Source organism: Gymnoscopelus microlampas (genome assembly GCF_963454915.1).
Source record: "Gymnoscopelus microlampas genome assembly, chromosome: 13".
In the NCBI taxonomy this organism is placed as follows: domain Eukaryota; kingdom Metazoa; phylum Chordata; class Actinopteri; order Myctophiformes; family Myctophidae; genus Gymnoscopelus; species Gymnoscopelus microlampas.
The window spans coordinates 19,223,359-19,250,354 of NC_139950.1; the positions used below are offsets into that span (position 1 = coordinate 19,223,359).

Consider the following 26,996-nt stretch of genomic DNA (forward strand, 5'->3'; position numbering starts at 1 on the left):
GTGGGTTATGTACATCCTTCACTGGTATTATCAATGATACTATTAAGGCGCTTTTTCATTCAGGTCAAATAGGATGCTCTCATTCTGCATGTTGGCTCACTGGATCATTTTATTGGCAACACCTGTACAGGATGTGACATGTTAATATTGCTGCTGAAAAGGTCCTAATAGACATGGGGCATAATTTGTATCGATGAAACTTGCACTTCGGAAACATGCTTAAGCTTTATATCAAACCAAGTGGCACCTGATTGCAATTTGGTTACCTGAGGTAGCATGAACACCTGTGAGCACTTGTCATCCAACCTTCCAGTAGTGAAATATTTCATGACCATCTTTTAAACTCAGGTGTCATAAATTTGCCTCCAGGTGCCATGTCTTCAGGGGTTAGAGTATCCTAAAACGTCTTCCCCGACATGTAGTTTCATAAGAATTTGTGTCTAGTACTGTTTAAAGCAGTTCTGAAGGGATGAGTTTTATCATGTAACCCTTCTCATAAGAATTGTGCTCAGTTCACATGACAACCGGTGTAATTTGCAAAAGACAATTTAGTTCAGATTTAACATTTTATTGAGGAGAAACTGTACATGTTCAATAACAGGAACATATTGATCAAGATATTTGACTGAGTGAGGCAAGTAATGCTGACAGCGGTGTCCAGTCTTGTATAGCTTGGAGTCTTGTTTCAGTGGGGCACCTCTGTATGGACAAACTGATAGTAGGATCCACACTGAGGACAGCGTTGTGCGGTTCCCTCATGGAGCCAGAACCAGACGATGGCGCTGTTGTCCTCCTCACCTACAGAGAGTTACAATAATTAATTTATGAGCCAAATTAAATTGGCACCCCTATTTTGGGCAAAAAGTTATTTAAACAAAAAAAGCAAATAGTAGATCTACAAGCCCAAAACAACATTGTGAGCTTGTAGATCTGCCATTTCTTGCTAATGTACAGCATCTGAATTCATTGCACTATGTTGCACTTACACAGACAGCCCACCAGCCTTTTGTTACTGACGCCTGGGACAATGTGAGGCTCTGCTTTGGTTCCGGGATACTCCTTGGGCTTGAGAATGCTGTATGGATCCTGTGTTGTAAATAGAACAGTTGAAAACGTGTGCCATATCTTACACTGGAAAATATGCACAATAGTCGTTCTTAAAGTGGGGTCCAGGAACCCTCAGGTCTGTAACTCAAGAGTGTACAACAGGTCCATTTGGTTCCATTTGTACACCCAGTTATGAGAATACAGAAGCCTACCTGTCCCTTCTTGAACCCCTGCAGAGCACGACGCTCCAACCCAGTGGCCTGTTCCTCATCTGTTGGTACCCCTGCAAATGTAGGTCAATGTCATTAATGAAACCTGTGATACTTTAATTAGCCAAATTGGTAGCAGTTTGTTTCCATGTAGGCCTACTAGTTTTCAGTGGTGTAAAGTAACTAAGTACATTTCCTCAATGTATAGTAATTTTGAGTTACTTTACTTGAGTACCAATACTGTTACTCCACTACATCTCAGTCAGAGGCAAATATTGTACTTTAACTCAACTACAACTATTTGAAAACTTTAAAAGATTTTTATTATAACAAGACATACATTAACAACTTCATATATACATACATGCATACAGAGAGAGGCCATTTGAAAATAGCCGATCCACAAGCTCACAATGCACATTGTGAGCTTGTACATCTGCTATTTTCTAAAGATTTGTATACATTTCATAATTGTAAAACGGGACAGTAAGTAAATTCTGAATACCTTGTAACAGTATTTATACTGTGTGGTATAGATATTTTTACTCAAGTATAAAATGTTGTTTGTTACTAGGTGATCACGTCCGCAATAGACCCAGCCACACAGCAGGGCTACTTCTGTCCATGTTCACACATGCTGGCACAAGGCCAGTATCACACGTATGCCAAGGAAGGTGGGTCTATCAAAGGCCTTTATACACTTCAAATCCAAATGACCTTCATTTTTTTTCGATTCAACGATGTATAGCTCGTGTGCATGGTATTTATAAAAAGGGGGAAGATCACAAGGGCAAACCTAGCAGCTGCTTTAATTAAAATGTACATTTTCCTATGCGTGTGTCTATGATCATTTAGTTGACAAGCTTGGTAAAAAAAAAAAAAGGTTCAAGCCTATAAGGTATCGTTAAAGAAACGTTACCACTCTACACACTAAATACGTCTTTCGATTTGTTAGTTTCAAGTGAGAGGAGAGCTATGAAAAACAGCTGCGTATCTCCACGGCCTCCAACGTTACATTCAGTGGTAGCCATGGATCCAAGACGGTCATCTGTCATGACCGTCATGGATGAACTTCAACATAGTGTTTGCGCTTTCTCCATTTACGACCCGTACATCTACATAAACGTTCAGATTTTAAATATAAAGTGCTTACCCCATGGCCACGGATGTTAAAATTTCGTTCGGGCCAGCAGAAGTACCCGCATCTTCCGTATTGTTCAATAAAAAGCATTTTAATCCTATCGGTGGCCATTTCCTCATAGTTATAATGCATTAGAGTGCAATACACCTCCTAACCGATAGGGTCGCGTAGTTGAGAGCATGTGGCGAAAAAACGGAGAATGGCCACCGATCGGATTAAAATGCTTTTTACTGAACAATACGGAAGGTACGGGTACTTCTGAGGACCCGTACATAATTATAACACCCGTGGCCATAAGGAAAGCACTTGATATTTGAAATCGGAACGTTTAAGTAGATGTACGGGACAAAAAGGAAGACAATGCAAACACTAGGTTGAAGTTCATCCATGACTGTCATGATATGACAGTCATGTATCAGGGCTATGGTTGCATTAATCATTACACACACACACATTGTAGAAGCATTTATCTTACCTTTCAGAGTCCCCATGGCGCGTTGCAGTGGTCTGGACACAACATTGTGTCTGGTTGCTAACGTACAAGCTCTGACTAGAAGAAGACGTCCCGCCATGTTGATGATATTACAGTCTGTCAGGTGCTGCTTTTCAGTTTGACCCTAAACATTCACTTGTCCCGAGATGAACCCATTATAGTCGGACATGATCTGAGTGACAGGTGCGTTGTCCGCTCACAGCTCAGACGATGGCCATGTCGGCCAATGAAATCGGGCGCAGGATTTGGAACAGACTACAGAGCTAGACTGGGAGCAGCCTTGCCAGGTTCTGAGAGAGAAACAAGCAACAAGGTCTATGAAAACAAGCCCAAAAAAGCCCGGCATTCACCCTTTAAAGTAAACTATTTGAAAATAGCCAATCTACAAGCTCACAACACGTGTAGATGTGCTATTTTCAAAATAAATCTTGAAAATAATGACATTTTAACAACACAACTTGTCTTGTATGGGGTCCCTGGCATAAAATGTTTTCAGATGGGGGTCCGCAGACAAATTAATTTGGGGGTTCTTGAAAATGTTTGCGAAACACTGGTTTAAACAACATTAGGAAACAGGCCCAAATAAGCAACTACACTTTTAGAAACAAGCAAGCCTGACTGGGAGCAAGTTGCTGAGCTTGTCTGGTTCTAGAGCGGATACGGAAAGTGTGCGTGTGTGTGCGTGTTTGTGTAAAATACCGGATACAGTAGGCGGGTTCTAGACCGGATCAGAGCAATACTCCCTTAATACGCAGGCTTTCCACACAGGCACTGCAGAAAGCCTGGTGACGCGAGGTCACGACTGAACAGGTGCCAGGCGCGCCTGCTCAGTCCAGTAAACCAGTGGTCCTCAACATGTGGTTCGGAGATGAAAGTGAAGTGACAATTTAAGAACTTTTAAGACCTTTTTAATACCTCAAAAAAGAAAGAAAAAGACCATTACTGCATCAATAGTAATCAACAAACAGGCTATAAAAACTGGTCAAACATTGGCCAAATTGTCAAATAATATAAGAAAGAGGAAAACATTGTGAAAATAGACAATCTACAAGCTCACTAGCTTGTAGATCTGCTATGTCACAAACAATATTTATCTGTGGAACTGAGTCAAACTAAATGTAATGCCTCAACTCCTACAATTCCAAGTGTTATCAGGGTGGGGGTCCCCAGTTCAAATATGATTATTTTGGGGGGTCACAGCCTGAAAAGGTTGAGAAACCACTGCAGTAAACATCCCATTCACTGCACATAGAAACACAAAAAAAAGAGACAGTATACACATTAATGTTCTGTTGCAAACTGACATCTGTGGCTAACCTTTATTTAAAGGCAAAAATGTTTTGTTTACTGATAATTATACAATTTGAAAGCAAATAATATAATATAGGAATACAAAAGATAAAGCTTATTTGACAACATTAAAGTCTGATAAATTCATATTTCTTATAAAAATGTATCAGAAAAGCATCCACTGTATTGTAATGGGAATATTAGAGTGGAATGTTTGTGTCAAAAAAAGGTGCATAACCTTAAAAGAAATTGCTGAAGGAAAACCAAAGCCCCATCTGCAACTTCTGTAATTGCTGTATTTGTATTTATTCTTTCTAGGTAAAAGTATTTGAATGAGTTCTGAGATTTCGATAGTGATGACATTGACAATAAGCTTTGGTCCATCTTGTTCTCAATTCAACAACAAAGAAGCTATTTCTGTTTTTAAAATATATGATAAACATACAGGATGTGATTGACACTTATAGGGTAATCTTTACATAGTGTCCAACTACAATGTTAAACAAACATTGCACGTAAAATGTTTCAATATAGGTTGACATAGCATATCATTGTTAAGTTTAGACACAATTTAATATTAACAATTTATACTACAACAAAACACTTCGGTCACTAAGGATTTTACGTTACTTCTTCCACTGTTATATTTGATGTATCATAGCTTTTGGGCCCAATCATTTTCCAGAAGAACATGAGTTTTAGCAATGCACTTAAATGGTGTAAAAATAGGACTATATAGTGGAGAATAAAAGGCATAGTAACTGTAAATCTATTCACTTTTCATTTTATCCAATCTGTATGGTAGAGTATGTTAATACAATATAACTTTACATCTAGGTTGGACTGCACACAACCTTTGACATGATCCTGTTGCTGGTTTGACACAAATTCTGACCTGAAAGTCCAAATTCGAATTCTCCCCAGAGCAAGCAGGCAGGCTCCATTAGCTCAGTCGTTATAATTTCAGCACTTGCGCAGGAGACCTCGGTTCAAATCCGGGGTAGAACAGGAAAGTTACATAGAGCAGCTTTAAGGTTGTTAATTTTAACCAACTATTTCCACTTTAAATGAGATAGAAATTCAGTCCACATACAATCAAACCACTTTCACACAACTTTAGTACCACAGTGACAAACTTCACGACAGACTATGTGATGACATGGAAACAGACAACACTAATAAATGAATTTAGAATAATGTTGTTTATGTTTAGATCTCATAATTTCTGAACTTCCGCAGTAGACCGGATGGTGAGTCACCTGCCCAACGGAAGCGCCGGTGGCAGTAGTCACCTAGAATAATTCATGGATAAAAGTTATCTCATTTATCAGGTGTACAGCTGGGCACAACTTGAACCTTAGCATCCCTATTCTGAGGGGAACATTATCTGAAAAGAGCCAATCTATAAGCTCACACATTGTGTTGTTGTGTGAGCTTGTAGATCGGCTATTGGCACAGCACCAACCTCAGTCTATTAGTTTATTAAGTAGTAGAGGTTTCTGTTTTTCAGTCTTTTACAGTTTTATACCTTTTCAGGCTTTTTGGTTCAATCAATAATTAAATAATTACTTATTCGTCAAAAGACTTTCAGGTTATTTTAAACTGTACTTACTTGAGGATGGAACTTCTTCATGTGAGGACACTCCTTGTGTCTCCAGCTCAAAATGAGAATCATTTGCTCCAGAGGTAGCAGAGTATTGTGCCTTCACCCCCTCCAACATCGGCTCCTTCTTAGTTCTCACAGCAAAGTGCATCGACTGAAAACAGTTCACCAGATAAATTAATAGCAATAGCCTTAATGGCATAAAGTTACAGCTGGTGTATTTGCAATTGATTTATAAAGTCACTTACTGTTTTCACAGAATCATTCAAGGCCTGCCAGTCATGGAACAGCATGGTAATTCCACTTCTTCTCCAAAGGTCATAGTTTTTTCTTTTACTTTCATTGCACAGAACCTCTTTGGCTTCTTGCAACTTTTGAAAATCTTCCACTGCAATGTTTTCACAAACATCAAAAGCAATGGATAGAAACACTATTATAATTTTTAAGGCAAAAAAATAATATAGATGTGTGAAATTAATTCCAAAAAACAACTAGGGAAAGAAATTGTGAAGTTAGAAAGGTATGGTTGTTGAGCAGATGACACCTTTTTCTTTATTTATGGTGTGGGTCACATATTATTTTATACTATTAAAAATAATCACATCAGGGCATTATAGGAATGGAACGGATGGATGTTACCTGCTCTTGGATTGTCTGGGTGTTTGTCTGGGTGGCATGCCAAGGCTCGAATCTTATACTCGTTGACAATCTGTTCAGTCTGTAAGAAAAATAAGATGTTTTGTGTGATATTTACAGGTCTGGCTGTGTACAGGTTTTGATCCAGCTTCTGACTATATTCTGGAACAGGATCACGAGTGGTGCGGTTGCATAATAGCCAAGTTGTTGGTGACATTTCATAGTGAATTTTGTCATCTTTGATCAGTATTACCTAAACTTTGATCGGGAGAAAGAGAAGAAACAGCAAAAAGACCGTAAGCCACTTTTAATCTATGTGGCAACACTTACCGACGATAATTCATCACACCCTAATAAACCGTAGTAATCCTCCAAGTCCTCTGGTCTACAATTGAAAACGGCCTCCATAAAACACGCAAAACTGTTCGCAAATAGGACGGATTTCTAATGGATCCCTAAAGGATCACAGCTGCTTAGCGGCTGTTGTTCTGTTCAGCTGTTGCTGTGCCTGTTGTCTGACTCTGATGTAAGATCCGTTAGGTTCTCGTTGTCAGACATAGCAAGACGGTCATCTGTCATGATCATGGATGAATTTCAACATAGTGTTTGCACTTTCCCTCTTTTTGGCTTGCTTATCTACATAAACGTTCATATTTTAAATATAAAGTGCTTAAACCATGGCCACAAATGTAAAAATGATGTACGGGTCCTCAGAAGTAGCCTTATTTTCAATATTGTTCAACAAAAATTATTTGAATCAGATTGGTGGCCATTTTCTCATAGAGTTATAATGTATCAGAGTGCAATACACCTCACAACCGATCGCGTATTTGAAAGCAGGTAGAGAAAATGTGAAGAAAATAGCCACCAATCGGATTCAAATGCTTTTTATTGAACAATACGGAAGATACGGGTACTTGTGAGAACCCGAACAGAATTGTAACATATGTGGCCATGGGGTGAGGACTTTATATTTGAACTTTTAACGTTTATGTACATATACGGGCCGTAAATGGAGAAAGTGCAAATACTACGTTGAAGTTCATCCATGACTGTCATTGACAGTCATATATCAGGGCTATGTCAGACACTGACATAATATTAACGCACATTGTTTACACACGTTACTTTGCAGCTATACAGTGAGCATTCATCATTGGGGATAAAGCATAATTTTCTATATATATTTTTTTTTAAGAAGCTGAAAATCTGCTATTTTGTTCTTCAGGGATTCAAAAAGATGTATGCTCTTGCGATCTTGTCAAAAATACTAACTTTGAGATTGTGGATCATTTTACCAAGTATGTGTTAAAATACAACAACATTTGTTGGGTTCATTTCCTGACACACATTGATTTTTAATTTTTAACCACATGACATATTTTGTTATGGTTTGACGTCATCGACGTAAAAGAAGTCACATCCAGGCAGGCGCCACTACTGGTGGAGAGGGAGTCACGTGCAGTGTTGCCAAGTCCGCTTATTCCCCGCAACTTTTGGCTTTTTTTTTTTCCAGAGTTGCGGGAAAAAATGCCGAGTCGCGGGTTGTGTTTTTTTGGGCTTGTTTCTCATTGACTAACATAATCGGTCTGGTGTATACTTATTAAGCCCCTGGCTCAAGTATATGTGTGTGTAATGTCATAATAAATAACCAAAACATAAATTATTATAGACCTACATATAGTGGAGCGGCTAAATGCTTTTTTCTGGCAGAATCTTTCAGTTGATGATAAAAGCGTGAAAATTGGCATGAGCAGTCTCCATGGGTCACTTGACAAGAATATTGTCTGAGCCATTTGTAATTTCAAGATGGCGGCCATTTTTCAAGATGGCCGATACCTTAGTGGGCAGTTAAGTGATATGATGGTTTATTTGGTGATACAAGCATGAAAATTGGCATGAGCAGTCTCTGTGGGTCACTTGACAATAAGCCACCCACAGCTACTTGAAATTTCAAGATGGCCGACACTTTAGTGGAGCATTTAAGTTATATAATGGTTCATTTGGTGATACAAGTATGAACATTGGCATGAGCAGTCTCTGTGGGTCATTTGACAATAAGTCACCCACAGCTACTTGAAATTTCAAAATGGCGGCCATTTTTCAAGATGGTCACCACCTTAGTGGAGCAGTTAAGCTTAAGAAATCATTTAGTTGGTGATACAAGCATGAAAATTGCCATGAGCCGTCTCAAAAGGTCATTTGACAAGAAACCGCCCACAGCCACTTGAAATTTCAAGATGTCTGCCGTCCGCCATGTGGATCCTTAAATGATACCTTTTCTCATAGAAATGTATTGGGTTCCTCAAAAAGCTCTGTCAAGAGAGGTTGTTTGACTGTGTTTTGTCTGACTCCTCGCCCACAAGCTGTCCAGTTTGGTAAAACCTGTCAGGAGTTGCCTCCCACCGGCATAGCTCTCAGGGTTCACTGAGGTAGGCTTACACAAGCTCCCTTACCACGACAAGGTAACAGTCACAAGGGAGGATAATATATATCTTTTTTTTTTAAACTAACAGCCATTACATGTGTCAAATAGATACTAAGGGGTGGGGAAACAAAAAATAAGATGAATAAATTAACACAGTTGTGGTGCTGATAAGCACAGTTGTGGTGCTGAACGGACAGTGCTCCAAAATTATGAGCAATGGCTAACACTGAATGGCAATAGCCACGGAACCATGACAAACTATACTAAGGAACTAAACTGAAAATGTGCTTCACTGTTAGATATGGCAGTGGAAGGTAGTGGAAGCAATGTTACAAAGTAACAACTGAAAATTACACAGTAATAGACTAGATACAAAGTAAAACATGATGCGCCGATGTGGCGAGGGGAAGCCGAGCCATAGGCCTACACTTGAAAACACAGAGGACAACGGGGAATAACTCTGGCAAAATAAACATGCAAATAGGTTCTAGCAGGGGCAATTACATAGGCATGTGAAACTGGGTCCATATCTGAAGCACTTACACCTTCCAGTACATGCCTTGGTGCACCCACATTTGGTCAACTCCCAACAACTCTCCGCAATAGGTGGAAGTGGAGTCCAGAAGACTTTCCACTTCTCGTCCTGTTCCACCCATCCCCAGTCAGATGGGCTCGGCATTTGTGGAGGTCGCTTCAATGCCTGTCCCCACACGTATCCAGCCTCATAAGAAGCACGTTTGGCATGCTCTTTGAGTGCTGCTTGAGTTGGCGGGATCAAGTCATATCGTCTTTGCTTTCTGGCAAAGAGATCAAGCCTGGCCTCGTTCACAGTTGTGACATCACTGGACCGGTCATACATTAGATCTTCTTAGTCTCTTGACATGGATATCTTTGGTATCTTCAGTGTCTTCAGCAGATGTAGATGCTCTCTTTTGGGCCCTTTCCAGCTCTGTGTTGTTGAACAGCTTGAATGATATGTTGCTCTGTTTCTTGTCAATGTGCTTTCTATGCCATCACCTTCATCTAGTCGGGTTGGACTAAGTAATATAGGCAGAGCATTGATCTTATGAAATAATGGAACATTTCTTGAATGGTATCATGACCAGTACGATCGTGCTCTCTGTTGAATAAACTTGGCTGAATGAGTTTTTCCTTGGTGACCTGCTGACAAATGAAACATCTGTCCCAGTTAGTTTTCACAACTGTTATGATGGCTTCTGCCATGTCTGCAGCATAGGCAGAGGGTTTATCCTTTTACCACCTTTTACAAAGCACTTTGATGTATGGGATACAACTAAGTTTGTGCCTTAACCCAACACTTAGTCCGATCGTTCATCCAATGCCATTTAAATCCCATGCGATCTGTACACCATCCGGTTAATTAAAACCCCATTAACCTTGGCTCGGCTCTCCCGCGCTGGCACAACCTGTCAATTCAGGTGCGGCTATCTAACTGTTTTGGGGTAAATTAGACAGCATTTGGGATACTAACTTTCAATTAGCTGACATTGAACCCCACTCTGAGGTTTAACAGCAGTGATATATCACCAGTGTGCCCTGGTAGTGCAGATATTCACTCTTATCTAATCTATCTATGATCAACAAATCAACACAACTGTTTTAGCATAATAATAATAATAATAATAATAATAATAATAATCGTCCTTAATGAAAAAAAAAACGTACATTTCTATGAGAAAATGTATCTTTTGAGGATCCAGGGGGCGACCATCTTGAAAATAGAAATTTCAAGTGGCTGGGAGTGTTTTCTTGTCAAGCAACCCTTAGAGACTGCTCATGCCAAATGTAATGCTTGTATCACCAAACAAACCATTATATAACTTAATTGCTCCCCTAAAGTGTTGGCCATCTTGAAAAATGGCCGCCATCTTGAAATTTGAAGTAGCTGTGGGTGGCCTATTGTCAAGTGACCCAGAGAGACTGCTCATGCCAATGTTCATGCTTGTATCACCAAATAAACCATTATATAACTTAATTGCTCCACTAAAGTGTTGGCCATCTTGAAAAATGGCCGCCATCTTGAAATTTCAAATAGCTGTGGGTGGCCTATTGTCAAGTGACCCACAGAGACTGCTCATGCCAATTTTCATGCTTGTATCACCAAATAAACCATCATATCACTTAACTGCCCACTAAGGTGTCGGCCATCTTGAAAAATGGCCGCCATCTTGAAATTACAAATGGCTCAGACAATATTCTTGTCAAGTGACCCATGGAGACTGCTCACGCCAATTTTCACGCTTTTATCATAAATTGAAAGATCGTAGCACTTATCTGCTCCGCTAATAGTAATTATAATGATATTTGCGTCTAATATTTTTTTATTAGGAATATATGGCCATATATTTGGCTTTGTTTTACATGTGGCTTATTTCTCCTGCAAGATTTGGCTTGTTTTTGGAGGTCACTTGGCTTATTTCTTTCACGATACTTGGCAACGCTGGTCACGTGATCCATGCAAATCAACCAGCTGTCGACCGGGGAAAGGAATTCTTCTTTTTCTTTTTTTACAACCCAGTTCTTGTTCTTCTTCTCAGCGGCTCTACGGGCTGAAGATGGCGGACACGGAGAGCATTACTGTCGGCAGGGCCTGCCGCTCGAGCACCTCCGACACGGACGAACCCGTCGCGAAAAAGTCCAAGATTTTAAGCGCGATCGTAGATCATGGAGTGAAAAACACCGAGACGGGGCTGCTTTCGGAGGCCGCCGAGGGCAGCCGGGAGGCGGCGGTGAACCGCGGGCGGCAGGAGGAGGCGGCGGAGAAGGAGGAGGCTGAGCCGGCGATGGCGGTGGTGGGACAGGCCCCGGCAGCAACAGCAGCAGCAGCAGCAGCAGCACTGCCGGGGCCTGTTCCACCACCACCGCCATCACCGGCTAGGCCAGCAGCGGCGCTGGGTGGAGACAATGGACCTCCGGCAGTGCTGCTGATCCCGGAGCCCCAGAGCAAAGCCACAGTGGAAGCGCAGGAGAGCAGCCCGCTTCATGGAGCAACGGGAGCGGCTACAGGTAGACATGAGCCCCGGGGACGGTTGTAGCAGAGCTCCCCGTGTTGTCATGATGAGCCCAAAGTAACCTAAGTGAAAGTATCAATACTGCGATGTAGAAATACTCTGTTACAAGTAAAAGTCCGGAATTCAACATTTGCTTGAGTGAAAGTACAAAAGTATTGGTATCAAAATGTATTTCAAAGTACCAAAAGTAAAAGTACTGATTTTGCTTTGCATTTTAGTTTTAAAATGTATATAAATCCTTTGAAAATCTACATGCTCGCAACAGCTTGTAGATCGGCTATTTCCAAATTGCCAAAGTACATATATAGGTCTGAAGTCGTTTTGTAATGATAATCAGAATCAACAAACTAAAGTGTTCAAATAATTGTAGTGGAGTAAAAGTACAATATTTGTCTTTGAGATGTAGTGGAATAGAAGTATTGAAAATTGAAAATACTGAAGTAAAAAACACCTCAAAATTGTACAGTACTGTGTACATCACTGACTGAGAGTCCAGTACACTTTTTTTTTTACATTTGAGAAGTAGTAAAAAAAAACTTAACTGAGTGTACATATTGAACCAAATGTCCATTTACTGCACGAATCTCTGATCTCAGAGTGACACAGATAAAGTTACCTGAGTTGTTAACTTAATAGAAGACATTAGAGCTTTATTCCTTTGGGTGAAATAGCAACTTGAACTCATCATTAGCCATTTTATTCATGTCCTTTTCCAATGCTCTTGACTTTCAGGTCAACTCTTATAGACTTATAATAATAGTGGCATCATAAGTCATTACATGCCACAACAGTGTAGATATCACTGTGTTGGTATAATTCTGTTTCACATTTGTGTAATCATCGTCCTATACACTATGTGTTCTGTGTTTAATCAGATGTTCTTGGGCTCATTGGTGAGGAACTTCCTTCAAATGGACTAGCAGAAACCCCCGACCACAACGAGGAGGATGACAGATCTTCACATGCGAGCTCAAGTGACTGGACACCTCAACCACAAATAGGTGACAGATAGTTAGGTCGTCTTACTGGAAGCTGGCATCTTAATTCACCTATTACTGTTATTTATTTTATTTTATATGCAGTACATAATCATTGATATTTTTGACTAACATTGGTCATTACAAAAAGTTGCAGTTCATTTAATTTTTCAGTAAATAAAATGTTATTTTAACCTATCTGTATGGAGTATGTTAATGGTAGTTGGAGGCAGTTCCCTAATCTTCTATTGATTCATTTAGAAAATGTATCCGGTGGTCAGGTAGGACCACTACTGGACAGGCTGACAAGATTAGGTATTGCATGAAGCTCAAAGTGTATATTCTCTGCTGCCCAAATGGACTTTCAGTTAAAGCTCAGCAGTCAAAATTTTAGCATTTGCACCAGAGACCTGGTTTCAAATCCCGGTCAGGACACAAACGTTGCAGATTGCAGTTATAAGTAATTTGAGCTATATTCAGTCAGCAATGAAACAAACAACTCAGACTAAAAATGGTGTTGTGTTGTCATGTCTTTGACTAGGTTCCTACAGTTTCATCCAACAGCACATAATGAGAGAGACTGACCCGAGGACCATTCTGAAAGACTTGCTTCCAGAGACCGTACTCCCACCGGATTTAGATGACATGACGTTGTGGCAGATCATAATTAATATCTCAGAACCTCCAAAAAGAAAGAAGCGCAAGGATATTAACACCCTGGAGGATGTGGTCAGACTGCTCCATGAAAGTAAAAAGATCCTGGTTCTGACTGGTGCTGGGGTATGTATTATACACATTTTATTACAAATTAACCTATAATAAATGCTAAAGGGCGAGTTCACCTGAAAAAACGTATTTTCCTCTTACCCTTAGTACTATCTGTCTATCTATCCATCCAGATAGTTTCAGCGTGATTTGCTGTCTGGAGATTTCTGCCATTAACGATTACTGCTTTCACCCTACATTGTAGCCATTGAGCTCCATGATATTGTAGGGCCTACAATATCATGGAGCTCAATGGCATTTGGTTTGTAGAAAATACAAAAGGCCTTATGTGTCACAAGTTACGTAGTGGATAGGTAACTCAAAATACAAATTAGAAAAACTCATCAGCAATGACTATCCAGCAATCATGACCCGCTCTCATGATAATCTAGATCAGCGGTTCCCAAACATTTTAGCTTGACACCCAAAAATACAAGCTCCAGAGTCCGACCCATTGTTTAGGAAACATATTTCTACCGTGCAGGAAGCATAGTCTCCATGCAGAAGGAAGTGCCAGAAATCGATAATGGCAGAAAACTCCAAACCTTGGCAATTGACACCAAAACAATCTGGAAGAGGAAAAAGTTTCTTTTTGGTGTATTTTGGGTGAACCCTTAAAATGTAGTATTGTAGAGGTTTCTCACTAACTCTGATTGACTTTGCCCTCTTTGTTTCCATAGGTGTCTGTTTCATGTGGAATACCAGACTTTCGTTCTAGGGATGGTATTTATGCAAGGCTTGCTGTAGATTTCCCTGATCTTCCAGACCCACAGGCTATGTTTGATATCGAGTACTTTAGAAGAGACCCAAGACCCTTCTTCAAATTTGCAAAGGTTTGTTGACCGTGCACCCTTGTTTCATTGCTGACTAGTCAAAATTGAAAATGTAGTACTTGACATTAGGGGTGCAACAGTTAATCGAAATAAATTCTATTTAATCGAATATGTTTTTCTCAATCGATAATCGATATTTATCAATAATCAATCCCTATTTTGGGCATGTCATTACAGTTGAAAAGATTTAAAAAATGTAATAATAAAAAAAGAAAATAGCAGATATTTTTGTGCTATTATTGCTCTACATTAATATGTGACAAAGTATAAAATAAAGCTTAACTGGTTAATGGATTCATTGATATATCTTTTTTTATATTTAAAAAGAATGCGCTTCTCAATTACTTGATTAATCAAAAAGGTAATCAATAGAATAATCGTGAAAAACATCAATAGTTGCAGCTCTACTTGTCATACAAATGGGTATTTTGACAATGTCTCTTTCGTTGCAGGAGATTTACCCAGGTCAGTTCCAGCCATCACCCTGTCACAAGTTCATATCTATGCTGGATAAGCAAGGGAAGCTGTTACGGAATTACACACAGAACATCGATACTTTAGAACAAGTGGCTGGTGTTCAGAGGATTATCCAGTGTCATGGTAAGTTTTATATACTGTAGCTTATATAAAAAGGTCAATATATTTTGTTAAAAATACTGCAGTGATCAAGATCAATAATACTTTTAATTGTTTCAGGGTCATTTGCAACTGCAAGATGTCTCGTCTGTAAACACAAAGTGGATTGTGAGGCTGTAAGGGAAGACATCTTTAACCAGGTACTTGCTGAACCACTCAGTATAAAGTGAAATCTGACTCAAAAGTTATACATAAAACAGTTAAAATTATAATAATTGCGATTCGTTGTGAGCTTGTTGATCAGCTATTTTTGGTATAGAGGACGCCGGACAAAATCAGTCCAAGTACAGTTGTAACTCGGGTCCATTTGACTAAAAATAGAGGGTTCCATTTGACTAAGAATAGAGGGTTTAAGTGTTTTTTAAGTACTGAAATAAATGATGTTGGAAAATCTGTGTCCACATGTATCACAATTCATATTGGAACATTCAGCATACCTTTATCATCAAGTTGTTTTAAATGATCGTATGTCCCAGTTTGTCATTCTATTGTATTACTTGTGGCCAATCCACTTGACTATGAGTGAAGCAGATTTTAAATTACAATGCTGAAACTGTATTCCTCTTGCAGGTTGTCCCTCGCTGTCCACGATGTCCCTCAGATATTCCCTTGGCAATCATGAAGCCTGATATTGTCTTTTTTGGAGAGAATCTTCCAGAAATGTTCCACAGAGCCATGAAACAGGATAAGGATGAGGTGGACCTTTTGATCGTCATCGGCTCTTCGCTTAAAGTCCGACCAGTTGCTCTCATCCCAAGTATGTTTGCAATGCATGCATCAGTGTATTGTTTTTCTTTTGTTTAATAAGACTCAGTAAATCCATGCATTTGTAACAGCGCCCCTATTGTCTTTCTCCATCCAGACTCCATTCCTCATGAAGTGCCTCAGGTACTTATAAACCGGGAACAGCTGCCTCACCTCAACTTCGACGTGGAGCTACTAGGGGACTGTGACGTCATCATTAACGAGCTCTGTCACCGACTAGCCGGAGATTTTGAGCAGCTGTGCTATAACACCTTAAGACTCACTGAAATAACTGAAAAGCCCCCTCGATTACCGGGTCCCACAGAGCAGCATTCCTCGAGTGACAACTTGTCGGGTTCTGGCGAGGATGTGCAGGAGGAATGTAGTCCATGCAATGCAGACTCAGTCAAGCCATCAGATGAGACGGAAGGTCAGGATGTCACAAAGACTGTACATGATGATGGTGATGATGATGATGATGCTGGTGCTGCAGCAGCAGCAGCTGATGATGTAACACCCCCAGAGCCTTGTCCAAATGCCCAGCTTCCTAAGGAAGAGACAACTGCGTCTTCAGAGCGGGTGGAGGACGTGCCAAAAGAAGAAGCTGCAGAAGTAAAGAACCAAAACTCCAACCTCGAAGTTCGCAGACGATGTTGGATCAGTCGAATCAACAGAAGTCCAATCAGCAAACGTCTTGAGAGTATGTTTTAGACTTTAGTAACTAAACTTAATCAGTATAATGTTTTACAGTATAAACTGCATGTCAGTAATGTCATGAGACCAGTCATGTCATGTGACTGATGATGTACTTGGTAGTGTATGCGTGCAAAAGGCAAAAGCAAGGACAGTTGTGAATGTGAGCATTAAATGTGTAATAAAGTGATCTAAATAGAATTTGAAGCTCATGGCAGGTGAATTGATTCAGTGCACTGTGAAGAGGTTGAGCAGATGATACTGATAGATATTGAACCAGTGCTTCCTATGCTTGCAGAGGAGCACTTTGGAACATTATGTTTAACATCAGTACAAAAATATCAAGCACCAAAGTTAAACTCAACTGATTGTGTGTGTGTGTGTGTGTGTGTGTTTATATATTTTTTCCTTCAGCATGTCAGTATCTGTTCCAAGCACCTAACCACTACATCTTCCATGGGGCCGAAGTATACTCTGACTCTGAAGATGAGATGTCAAGCTCCTGTGGAAGTGAGAGTGAGGACTCATGCTGCAGTGCTGATGGTATGGAGGAAGAGGAGAGTGACGCTGAGGAGTCCAACATGCTAGCGGCAGAGGAAGAGGCTAGCCTCAGAGACACAATACCACACAAGCTAACGTTAGCCAATGAGGGCACATCAAATGCGCAGACAGACAGTACTTCTGACAATGTTCAGAGCACCACACACCTTTAAATGTAAACTACCATGCCTCAAAGCACTAATTGTCCTTTTTTTCTTTTTTATATGTTTCGTATATTTTGGACTCATCCACCTTACTATTACTTTTCATAAAGATGAGATTGAGTGACCACTGTGTGATTATGCAGCTCAAGTTCATTCTCATTTCCTTTTTCTATTTTTTGTGCCCCTTATGCTGAAACTCCTTACTGTGTACACCTCAATGGAATGCAGAAATGTGTTTGTATTTCTGTCAACATGTTCATCTCATTTTATAACTTACAACTTACATTGGGTGCAACAGTAGAATAAGCTTTTCAATTACTAAATTTGCCAATATTTACAATCAACCAATAGCAAGAATTGCAACAGTAGATCTCGGTTCACAATGTAACATATGTTCTCAATGCGTTCTTCATTGTATACATGTCACTGGCATGAAATATGTAAATGTTCGTAACCTACTGTTCATTGAGTGGTGGGTGCTCGGACATGTTGCCCAACCTGCATTACAAACAGTTCAACTCTACATACTGAAAAAAAAGGAATGTGATCTTCAATTCAATCTAAACCAAAGAACACTTCCCCAACCCAAGCTGTCATTAACTTTGTGTCTTTAACCTGTCATGTAAATACTGGAGAGAAATATAATTGACAATGTTATCCTTCTGACATTTGGCAGCTACTTTATACGGTCAAGCCGCTTATTTTTATACTCTAACGAGAGACATACTCAGCAAAGAGTAGGTGATAGTTTTTATCTGTAAAAAGTTATACAAAGTTATAAGCCTTAGGACTATGTTCGGTAAGTCAACATTGAGGAAACAGCACTTTTTCCTATTTACAAGACAGGTTTTGTTGTCAATATCACTTTTGATAAAGCAGACAGGTTGACCATTATCATTTATTGTAGATTATTGAAGCCTGCTTCCTGTAGGAAAAGAAAAAACACCTCAGTTCTATTCTTTAGTAGACAAATGAGCCAATTTGTGTTTGATCTGTCTACGCAAACATTAACATGCCATTTAATTTAAACCTCATGTTTTGTTTACGGTTCAAGGGAATGATAATTTTATACATTGCAGTTGTACATTATCTACAGTGGGGTTTATTATAAGTAAAACAAAAACTCTTAAAACACTGACCACGCATTCCCGTTATTTCAAATGCAACATCTATACACAGTGTATTACTGCCATAACGAGAGTTCGTTTCAAAGGTGCGCCCCCTAGCGCCTAATATGACCTTTACCTCCCATGTGTAAAGAACTACATTACCCAGCACCCTCAATGTTCCGGCGTTGCGACGTGTCGTAAACTATAACTACAACAGCAGCACAAACCAAGCAAGCGAGATGGTAAACCAAGACGGTTGGCACTTTCTCTTTTTATCCTGATTTGTAATCCGTTGGGTTATAATAACACAACAGCCTAGATTTCAGAACAACAGGAGCGCCTAGACATGAGCATGGAGGACATGGAAGAGGACACGTTTGAATCGAACGATGACCACAACCACAACTATTGTCCATGCAGTGCGAACGTCCACTCGTATCTCAGGAGGCAGCTGTCAGATGTTCCTCAGCCTCTGCCCTACTCCTCCTCCTCCCCGGTGACCGGGGTGCAGCGAGGAGGAGGAGAACAACCAGGAGAACCAGAGAAGCTTTGTTCCTTTAGCAGCACCGGAGGTGCAAAGTTCATGGACTCAGACTCTAGCAGTGAGAGCAGTGAAGTCAGTGAGACAGACTGTAGTCCTACTGCTGCTGCTGCTGCTGGAGGCACATTCACTCTCAACTCCACCTCAAAGTTTGGTAAGTTTCCCTCCAGCATGCGTATGAAGCGATAAGCAATCGGTCGGGTTGGCTGGCTGTCGAAACTAATTAATCGATTAGGCTCGACTTGTTTACAGCCTATCCCTGGATGCATGCACTGCTATCGGTGTGTGTGTGTGTATGTGTGTGTGCAGCAGGCCGTTGGCTGCATGGAACCAGACATGACGAATCGGTCTGCTGCCAAGTCCTTCCCTTTGCACAACTATAATCCTACTACTAAAGCATTCACATACAGTAGTTTATCAACTTTGCTTCAATACAGTGATAAACTAAATATGGTGATAAACCCATGCTGTAACTATGGGCCTAGCCTACTCATTGGATTAAGTTAACTATTTGAGATGACCTATTCACCTTATTTATTCATTGATACTGCTGCATGCAACCACATGGTAGCAGACGTATTAGGCGAAACATTCACCCAATGTCAAACCTTATGGTTTCTTGCACTCTGTATATAGTTTTTTTTCTACAAGCAAGATGAGCACTCACTGAAGTGAAATAACTGGCTTGACTCGGGGGCACTCTAGTGTTTGCCAGTGGTGGAAAAAGCACTCAAATGTTTTACTTAGGTAAAAGTATCAATTCTGCAATTTAGAAATACTATGTTACAAGTAAAATTCCGGAATTAAAAATGTACTTGAGTAAAAGTACAAAAAGTAGAAAGTACTCATTATGCAGAATGTCCCATTTCACAAGTTTTCAAATGTATAAATTATTTTGTAAATGGCAGCAGAGAATATCAGATTGTACATCGGCTATTTTCAAATGGCTGAAATGTATATAGGCCTGAAGTGGGTAATGTATGTTTTGTAATAATAAACATCTACAGTGTAACTAGTAACTAAAGTTTTCAAATAATTGTAGTGGAGTAAAAGCATAATATTTGCCTCTTGAGGTGTAGCGGAGTAGAAGTAAAAGTACTGACATTTGAAATACTCCAGTAATCCCTCAAAATTGTACTTAAGTACAGTACTTGAGTAAATGTACTTAGTTACTTTACACCACTGGATGTCACACAATCAAAACCTCATCAAAACACCTGGCATGTGGCTGTCCCACGTTGGTCTGAGAAGATAATGCATGCTTATGGTGTACTGTGTGTTGTGTACATTGTGCGCGCGCCTATGATCCATCATCTTGATCACATAGGCTTACATATTAGGATTACATTAGTCAATGTTTTCTTTGAAGAACAGGATTGTTCGGCACGTTTCATCAACGTACTGACGATGGGAGAGATCATTAATTATCATCTTGCTGCATGGAGGTCTGCAGAGAGGTTAAGAAAAGGTACAGCGGTGCCTTCAAGGGCAGTTTTGTCCAACATGTTAAAAAATAGAATATTTGAGAAATGTATACTTAAGTGAAGTATACATGATTAGAACATGCTTATTGCTTAAACATTAGCCATGGTTCACATATGACAGTCATGTTTCAGGGCTACTTAAACATTAGACAATTAAGGTCTAATATTTGTACAATGGCTATATCCAGTCATTTTCGGGCTTAAACAAGAAGTTGAAGGATACATTTAAGTCTGATAATGATGTACCCTGCATGTTCACATAATGTATACTTTACATTTATTAAAAACGTAATTATCATGAAGAAATAAGCATACTACATTGGGTTGTTGTAACAAGCATACTAGGTGGATGTTTCTGGGTTTTATGCTCAAAAGTCAAAATGCTCCCAAATGGATCTACAAGCTGACCTCGTCATAGCTATTTTGCAATGTAATATAGCCTAAAGTATAAAATATGGCTCAAGTGGTTAAGCATTAATTGGTTTAACAACATGAACCCATCCTGGGTGAAGGTTTGGTGAAAACAGCAGATCTGCCATCTCACAACACTCATGTAAAAGTGTTATCTAATCTAAAGGGTTATGATCAGAACCTTTCTTCTCTTTCTTCAGTTTTGAATGCCATGGCTGTTGAGGACTACCAAAACAATCACTGGCCAAACCTGGAGAAAGCAATTGATCTTCTCCTTGTCCAGAATCCCACAAACCACATCTCCATTTCTTATGCACAGATATACAGGTATGGCAATATAGACTAAAACCAAGATTTTATTCTTCTTTAAGTTTGAAGGTAATGCACAAGGTATTTTAGGATCATGTAGATTGGAAATGATGACATGAGAAAAAGAAGGAAAAAAAGAACTATGCTAACAGGATAACACAAAAAGCACCAAGGGGCTTGATTCTATTGTGGTAATGCTGGTAACAAACTAATGGTTAAAAATAAATTCAAATGTGCCCTGACCACCAGATGATGGATCTACGGTATGTGATTAAAGCTCCATTGCCAAGGAATCTGTTGAGGGTCTATTTAATAGAATACCCCCTGTAGTACATACTGTAGTTAGTATGTAACTTCAAACATTGCAAATCAAATTGCATCTCTACAGGGTGTATTTGATATGAATTTCTGTCTTTTTTCCTAGTTACGTCTACAAATGTGTCTGTCAGCAGCACTCTGAATTGCTCTACAGAGATCTGACATCAAAAATAACTGCTCATCTACAACGGGTTTCCTCCCATTTAGAAGTAAGAAAGACCTAGCCCATGTTTATTTGCTTGTAAGAAACAATATGATAACATGTTGTCTATTTTATTCTCCAGACCAGTCCACCTGAGAACTTCATTGAAAACTTCAACCAAGCACTGAGCCAGTACATAGCTTCACTGCAGTGTATAGTTCCTGTATTCATGTACATGGTATGCATTTATTTGAAAATGATTAACTCTATATACCACACATGGCACTAGAGATTGTTTTCTGATTATTAGGGAGATAATCCTATCCACACTATTATCCTAGCTCAAGAGCATACAAGTATATCAATATTTTACCAATTTGCTGTTTTCAGAACAAGTTCTACATCGAGACAAAGCTAAACAGAGACCTAAAAGAAGATTTGATGAAGTTGTTTGCTGACCACATTGCCGAAAAACACGTGAACACACTGATGCGTGAGTAAAGTGCTTAGCTTTCATAACCTAAATACAGTCCAGTACTTATGTCAAATGGCATTTCTGACTTCTTTGCATTTTGCCTCTGGGTCATCTTGGTGGCTTAAGAAGTCATCATTGTGGGTTGGTTTAAATTCTTAAATGTTTTTCTTCTCTCACTTCCTTGTTTCACTTTACTGTCCTCTCTCAATAAAGCAGAAAGGCCATAAAAGTAATCATATTCTATTTCAGTGAGTTGTGAACATACATTATGTAACTGAAAAGTTGCTTAAACTCTTGCTTAAACTTGTAACGGCTTCCTCAGTTAGCTTGCATTCTTGGTGTGGATTTGATCAGTTTCTTTGCTCTCTTATCTATCATGTTGCTCTAGGGGTTTTGACACGGGAGGGTTCTTTCTTAAAGAAAGCCATTAACTATAACATACATAATTATTATGTATGTCATCCCTAGCTCTTCTCATCAAAGCACATTCCATGCCCTTCCAAGTGCAACCGTCAACGATGGCCAACGTGGTTAAAGGACTTTATAGTCTTCGGCCAGGTAAGCCCCCCTTCTGACCACATCTGCTGATTTTAACGTAGCCTTTCCTTGAACCGCTAAAGCCTGACTTACAGGTAGTTGTGTGCCAGTGTTGTGCACTGAAAATGGCAGATTTACAAGTTCACAGTGAGCTTGTAAACCTAATATATTCCATGCACAACACACGGCACACAACCAAGTATAAATCATGGTTAAGTCTAGCTAACCTAGGAACTGCTGTGTGTTCTTCCAGACGTTGAAATAATGTATAGTGTCTTATGTAATGTCACATACATGTCATGCACTGACATATTAAACATCAGTACTGTATGTTAAGTTCCTTTTGAACATAATGCTAAACCCTGTATAGGACAACAAAACCTTTCTAAATGGGATTAACAAAATCTTTTACAACTTTACTTTGGTGTACAACTCTTGTACACCTGTGTGGTTGCAAACCATATCACTGCACATGCATAAACTAATTTATTGTTAACCACTTGATCCGTAGCATCGCTATTCTGGGAGGAACACTTTCCAAAAATCTACAAGCTCAAAAGGTGCCGCGACGCATTGTGAGCTTGTAGATCGGCCATTTTGGTGAAGATATGTAGTGTATAGCCCATGGTAATATGGTCAACTAAGTATTTGGTTTAAGTGGTTAAGGAAAATCTGTTGACCTCCTTTTTTCTTTTAGAATGGGCCCAGTTGGCTCCCAGTCTCTTCTCTGGATTTATTCCACAAATCAACCCTCCTGCTGTGGAGTCTCAACTGTTGGATTACGCTGCTCATGACCAGAAATTACAGATGGAGCTCTCCATGAATGGCTTCCCCAGGTGAGTTGCAGGATGCTCACAGCTATTAACCTAAGTTGATTGATTGATTAATTGATTGATGAATATGCATCATAAAATGATGGATGATTGTGAACAATGAGCATTTTCACTGCAGTCCTCAAAGGTGTCTACTGTCTTGTCTACTGACAGTTAGGCCTGTCACAATTATATTACATAATCGCCTAATCGCAATAATTTTGCATAATCGCAATAATTTTTGCATAATAATCATAATCGTATCTATGTTGAAATATGTTCATATATTTTCCCAAAAATGTTGAAATGACAGATCTACAAGCTCACAACGCGTCCCGTAATCGTAATTATTTGAGGGACAATTAATCGCCAACTTAAATTTGTAATCGTGACAGCCCTACTGACAGTAGTCAAGCAAGCTGACTTGTTAACGTTGCGGACACAAAGATGATACATATTTTAACACAAATATAGATATTATATATTGCATAGTGCATACATAAAGGGACTAATAACAATATATAAAGACTAATAAACAGTATCTATCTGACAGCTCTATCCCATATATTCTGTTCTTGATCCATAAACCACTATTTTAACACTTGGTTTAATTTTCTGCATTATGGTCATGGGTTTGATTGATATGGGAAGTTTATGCCACCCATATTATTCAAATGTTTTCCTAACCAAACCTTTACTTAGTACAGAGCCCCTAGAGGGGAATAGTGTTTGGGTTATGGGAACGTCATTGTATTGTGGAGCTAGATTATCCACACTTGATCTTGTGTTAACAGAGGTCGGTAGATCTATTTCTACACAAAGGCTGATAAAATGTGATTTATATTTCACTTTTGGGGATGGAGCAGTTCACATTAAGCCTTAGTTATACTTGTTAATCTACCAGTTCACAATGCGTCGCAGCGCAAATCGTTGTAAGTATAAATCGGCTACTAAATATAAATCGGCTACTAAATGTATATCAATCTTTAGTAGTGCAAGATCAAAACGTCTCAGAACCGCATATCATCTGTGTGTGTGACCTCAATAATATGATCGTAGCTCACTTTTTGATGCTGTGTTTTGCAAGTCACTGATGGACTGTTTTTTTTTTCCAGAGGGGACCAGTCTCGTAAGAGGGCCAGTGAGGACTCCTGATGGTGAAGTTAAAGTTGCAACATTGCCACAAAATATATGCCACAAAACTTATCACTGTGCCTCTGATATCTTTTATCAGAAACTGGCTCATTGTATTAGGTACACTATTGTTTTCATCTGTCTGAACTCAAACTCACAAAACACTGTGAAAAGTGAGGATTATATGATTTTTGCTTTGCCGAGTAGAAATATGATATTTTTGCTCATCCATCATGTTCTGAAAAGCACAGTGAGTTCAGTATGGTGCTGTCCTCATTAACACTGCTGCATCCACTTCGAAGTTTTGTTAGATGCTGCTGGACGCGTTCAGGTGATTGCATTCATGTTTCCCTCCTTGAAGAGTGCCTTCCAGGTATCTGTTCTGATCAGATATCATAAACAGAGCTTTCATTCCTATCAGTCAATTGGGACTTTCCTGTTGTGTAGATTTGGCCAATTAAGACACCACTGCTGCTAGTGAGATTGTTCCTATATTAAGTTTAAGTTCTACACCTTCACAGGTTTACACGTGTGACAGATTGGTTCCATTTGGCACAAATGGCATCGAGTAGCGTGGCTCTTTTACCACATTGCATAAGATACTACACATATCATAGAGGATAAAGGCTCATGGAAACGTAGCACATTTGTCAATGGATGATCTCTTACGGTGACAAACCTAGTTTTATGACAAAATACTGTGAGAAGAAATGGAAACAACACAACTCGCTGAAGGGTTGTCCGAATGGTACAGGGGTAAAGTTCCTGCCCACCTCTGTGGAGACTGGGGTTCGCCGGGCATTTCAGCAAACACAATTGGCCGTGGTCGAGAGAGGGAAGCCGGCTGTCGCTGCGCTAGATACTCCTACAGGTTGATCATGCCACCTGTTCAGCAGGAAGCCGAACTGAAGTGGATATTGTGTTCCTCAGCATGCGTTACACCCTCCCTGAGAAACTTCTCACTGTCGGGTAAAAGGAAGCGCCTGGTGGCGTCACGTGTATCTGAGGAGATGTGCTTATCTACACCAGTAGTTCTCAACTTCTTTTTTATTTCAAGGATCCCCATAACTCTGAGTATGCACATGGTCCTTTTGTACCAGAGTTACAGACCTGTAAGGGGCCCTTCAGAACCGCCTCAACGAACCCAGAGGGTCCACGGACCCCACTTTGAGAGCCACTGGTCTACACCAACCCCAGACCAAACAGTAGGTGTTGGCAGTGACAGGGACTATACAAACATGAATGGGGGGAATTGGCAACTACCAAATTGGGGAGAAATTTAAAAAACAGTTGATCAAAAACACATACAAATTTCACTCGCTCGCTTCAATTCTCTCATTTTCTATAACATGTAGCCTTTACGTTACTGGTAAACCAGATTGTATTTTCCAGGCATGCCAAAGAATCTTCACAGTGCTTATTTACCTTTTTTATAATGCATTGAGAATCAAACTGATGGTGTTATGTTGCTGCTGTAGTTATTATTGTACCAAGACATTGAGCCAGTTCATTTCTTAAATTTTTGATTGCTACATGTGTCCACAAAACCTGTCAATTAATATTTGCAAATACTTGTTACTGGTTTGATTAACCACTTATCTTTTCCTACACTTTATTCTTCATATGACGAATAGCAAAAACAGACTATCTTTCAGAAGATTTGACACATATGACATTCTTTGACGTTTTTGAAGCTTCGAAAATGTTTGCCGTGCCCAAAATGGGGACTCCGTGGTTAATGTGAATATTATTTCACATTTGACAGGTTAGTATTTCGGCAAATACAAATTTGAGCCATTTTTCTGGAGAAATGATTGGAGTTAGGGTTAACTCTTACTCTAACCCTGAAAAAAGAACTAAATGGAGAGAAAACAATTAAAGACCCCCTTTTGATGATTCTTACAAAAATATGCCTGGCATGCATCTACGTGTATGTTGAGGATGAATAGCTCCACACATGCGCTCCATAAATATTAAAAACAAACCCAAAACTTTATTTTCCAAACATTGTTTGACCCAAGTTGTGCTAGCTGGTGAAATTATCCTGAAAATGTGCTCTTTAATATGTAAATAGATCATTTGCATGGTGATCAGTATACACCACTTAACTCTCACAGAACCATTCTTTTTGTTACATGTTTAACTTGAATAGGTGGGTATGATGCAGGTCTTCACACTGTTTTAAGTGTAATTAGATGCTCAGGCTTGACTGTTTTTTTTTCCTCTTCTGAGGTTGGTGCAGATGGTTCCTTAATGGTGTGTACAGACTCATGGTTTCAAATAAACTAATTTCATTAATTATATTTTATGGACAGTCTTATTTATTTTTTTCATTCATGTTTTCATAGCTCTGCCGTTAGAAATAAATTAAATGTTTACAAAGCAGAACAAAATTGGTATAATCATTGTCACACAGTAATTTTACATCCTGAGATGTATGACATCCTGATAGACTAATCAATGTTGGTAATCTGCTGTGTTAACAGTTGTTTG

General features: G+C 39.5%; 4 protein-coding genes across 4 annotated transcripts; 2 read left to right on the forward strand and 2 right to left on the reverse strand.

The window, feature by feature from the left end:
• Positions 1-547: 547 nt before the first annotated feature.
• Positions 548-3,060, reverse strand: cox5b2 (cytochrome c oxidase subunit 5B2). The gene is made up of 4 exons (XM_084076538.1): positions 2,873-3,060; positions 1,260-1,330; positions 987-1,086; positions 548-798 (listed from the first exon to the last, which is right to left on the reverse strand). Exons 1-4 carry the CDS (start codon positions 2,967-2,969, stop codon positions 686-688), a joined length of 381 nt encoding a protein of 126 aa, XP_083932664.1. The 5' UTR covers positions 2,970-3,060; the 3' UTR covers positions 548-685.
• Positions 3,061-4,226: 1,166 nt separating this feature from the next.
• Positions 4,227-6,944, reverse strand: dnajc12 (DnaJ (Hsp40) homolog, subfamily C, member 12). Its single transcript, XM_084076212.1, has 5 exons — positions 6,750-6,944; positions 6,423-6,501; positions 6,032-6,171; positions 5,793-5,937; positions 4,227-5,472 (listed from the first exon to the last, which is right to left on the reverse strand). The coding sequence occupies exons 1-5, from the start codon at positions 6,825-6,827 to the stop codon at positions 5,390-5,392; spliced, it is 525 nt and encodes a 174-aa protein (XP_083932338.1). The 5' UTR covers positions 6,828-6,944; the 3' UTR covers positions 4,227-5,389.
• Positions 6,945-12,760: 5,816 nt separating this feature from the next.
• sirt1 (sirtuin 1) lies at positions 12,761-18,356 on the forward strand. Its single transcript, XM_084076557.1, has 8 exons — positions 12,761-12,880; positions 13,398-13,636; positions 14,302-14,454; positions 14,907-15,054; positions 15,151-15,230; positions 15,661-15,847; positions 15,953-16,534; positions 16,942-18,356. Exons 2-8 carry the CDS (start codon positions 13,427-13,429, stop codon positions 17,238-17,240), a joined length of 1,659 nt encoding a protein of 552 aa, XP_083932683.1. The 5' UTR covers positions 12,761-12,880; positions 13,398-13,426; the 3' UTR covers positions 17,241-18,356.
• A 198-nt stretch (positions 18,357-18,554) lies between these two features.
• cacul1 (CDK2 associated cullin domain 1) lies at positions 18,555-26,806 on the forward strand. Its single transcript, XM_084076598.1, has 8 exons — positions 18,555-19,035; positions 20,977-21,103; positions 21,510-21,612; positions 21,688-21,783; positions 21,936-22,038; positions 22,489-22,578; positions 23,255-23,393; positions 24,485-26,806. The coding sequence occupies exons 1-8, from the start codon at positions 18,687-18,689 to the stop codon at positions 24,522-24,524; spliced, it is 1,047 nt and encodes a 348-aa protein (XP_083932724.1). The 5' UTR covers positions 18,555-18,686; the 3' UTR covers positions 24,525-26,806.
• Positions 26,807-26,996: the final 190 nt, after the last annotated feature.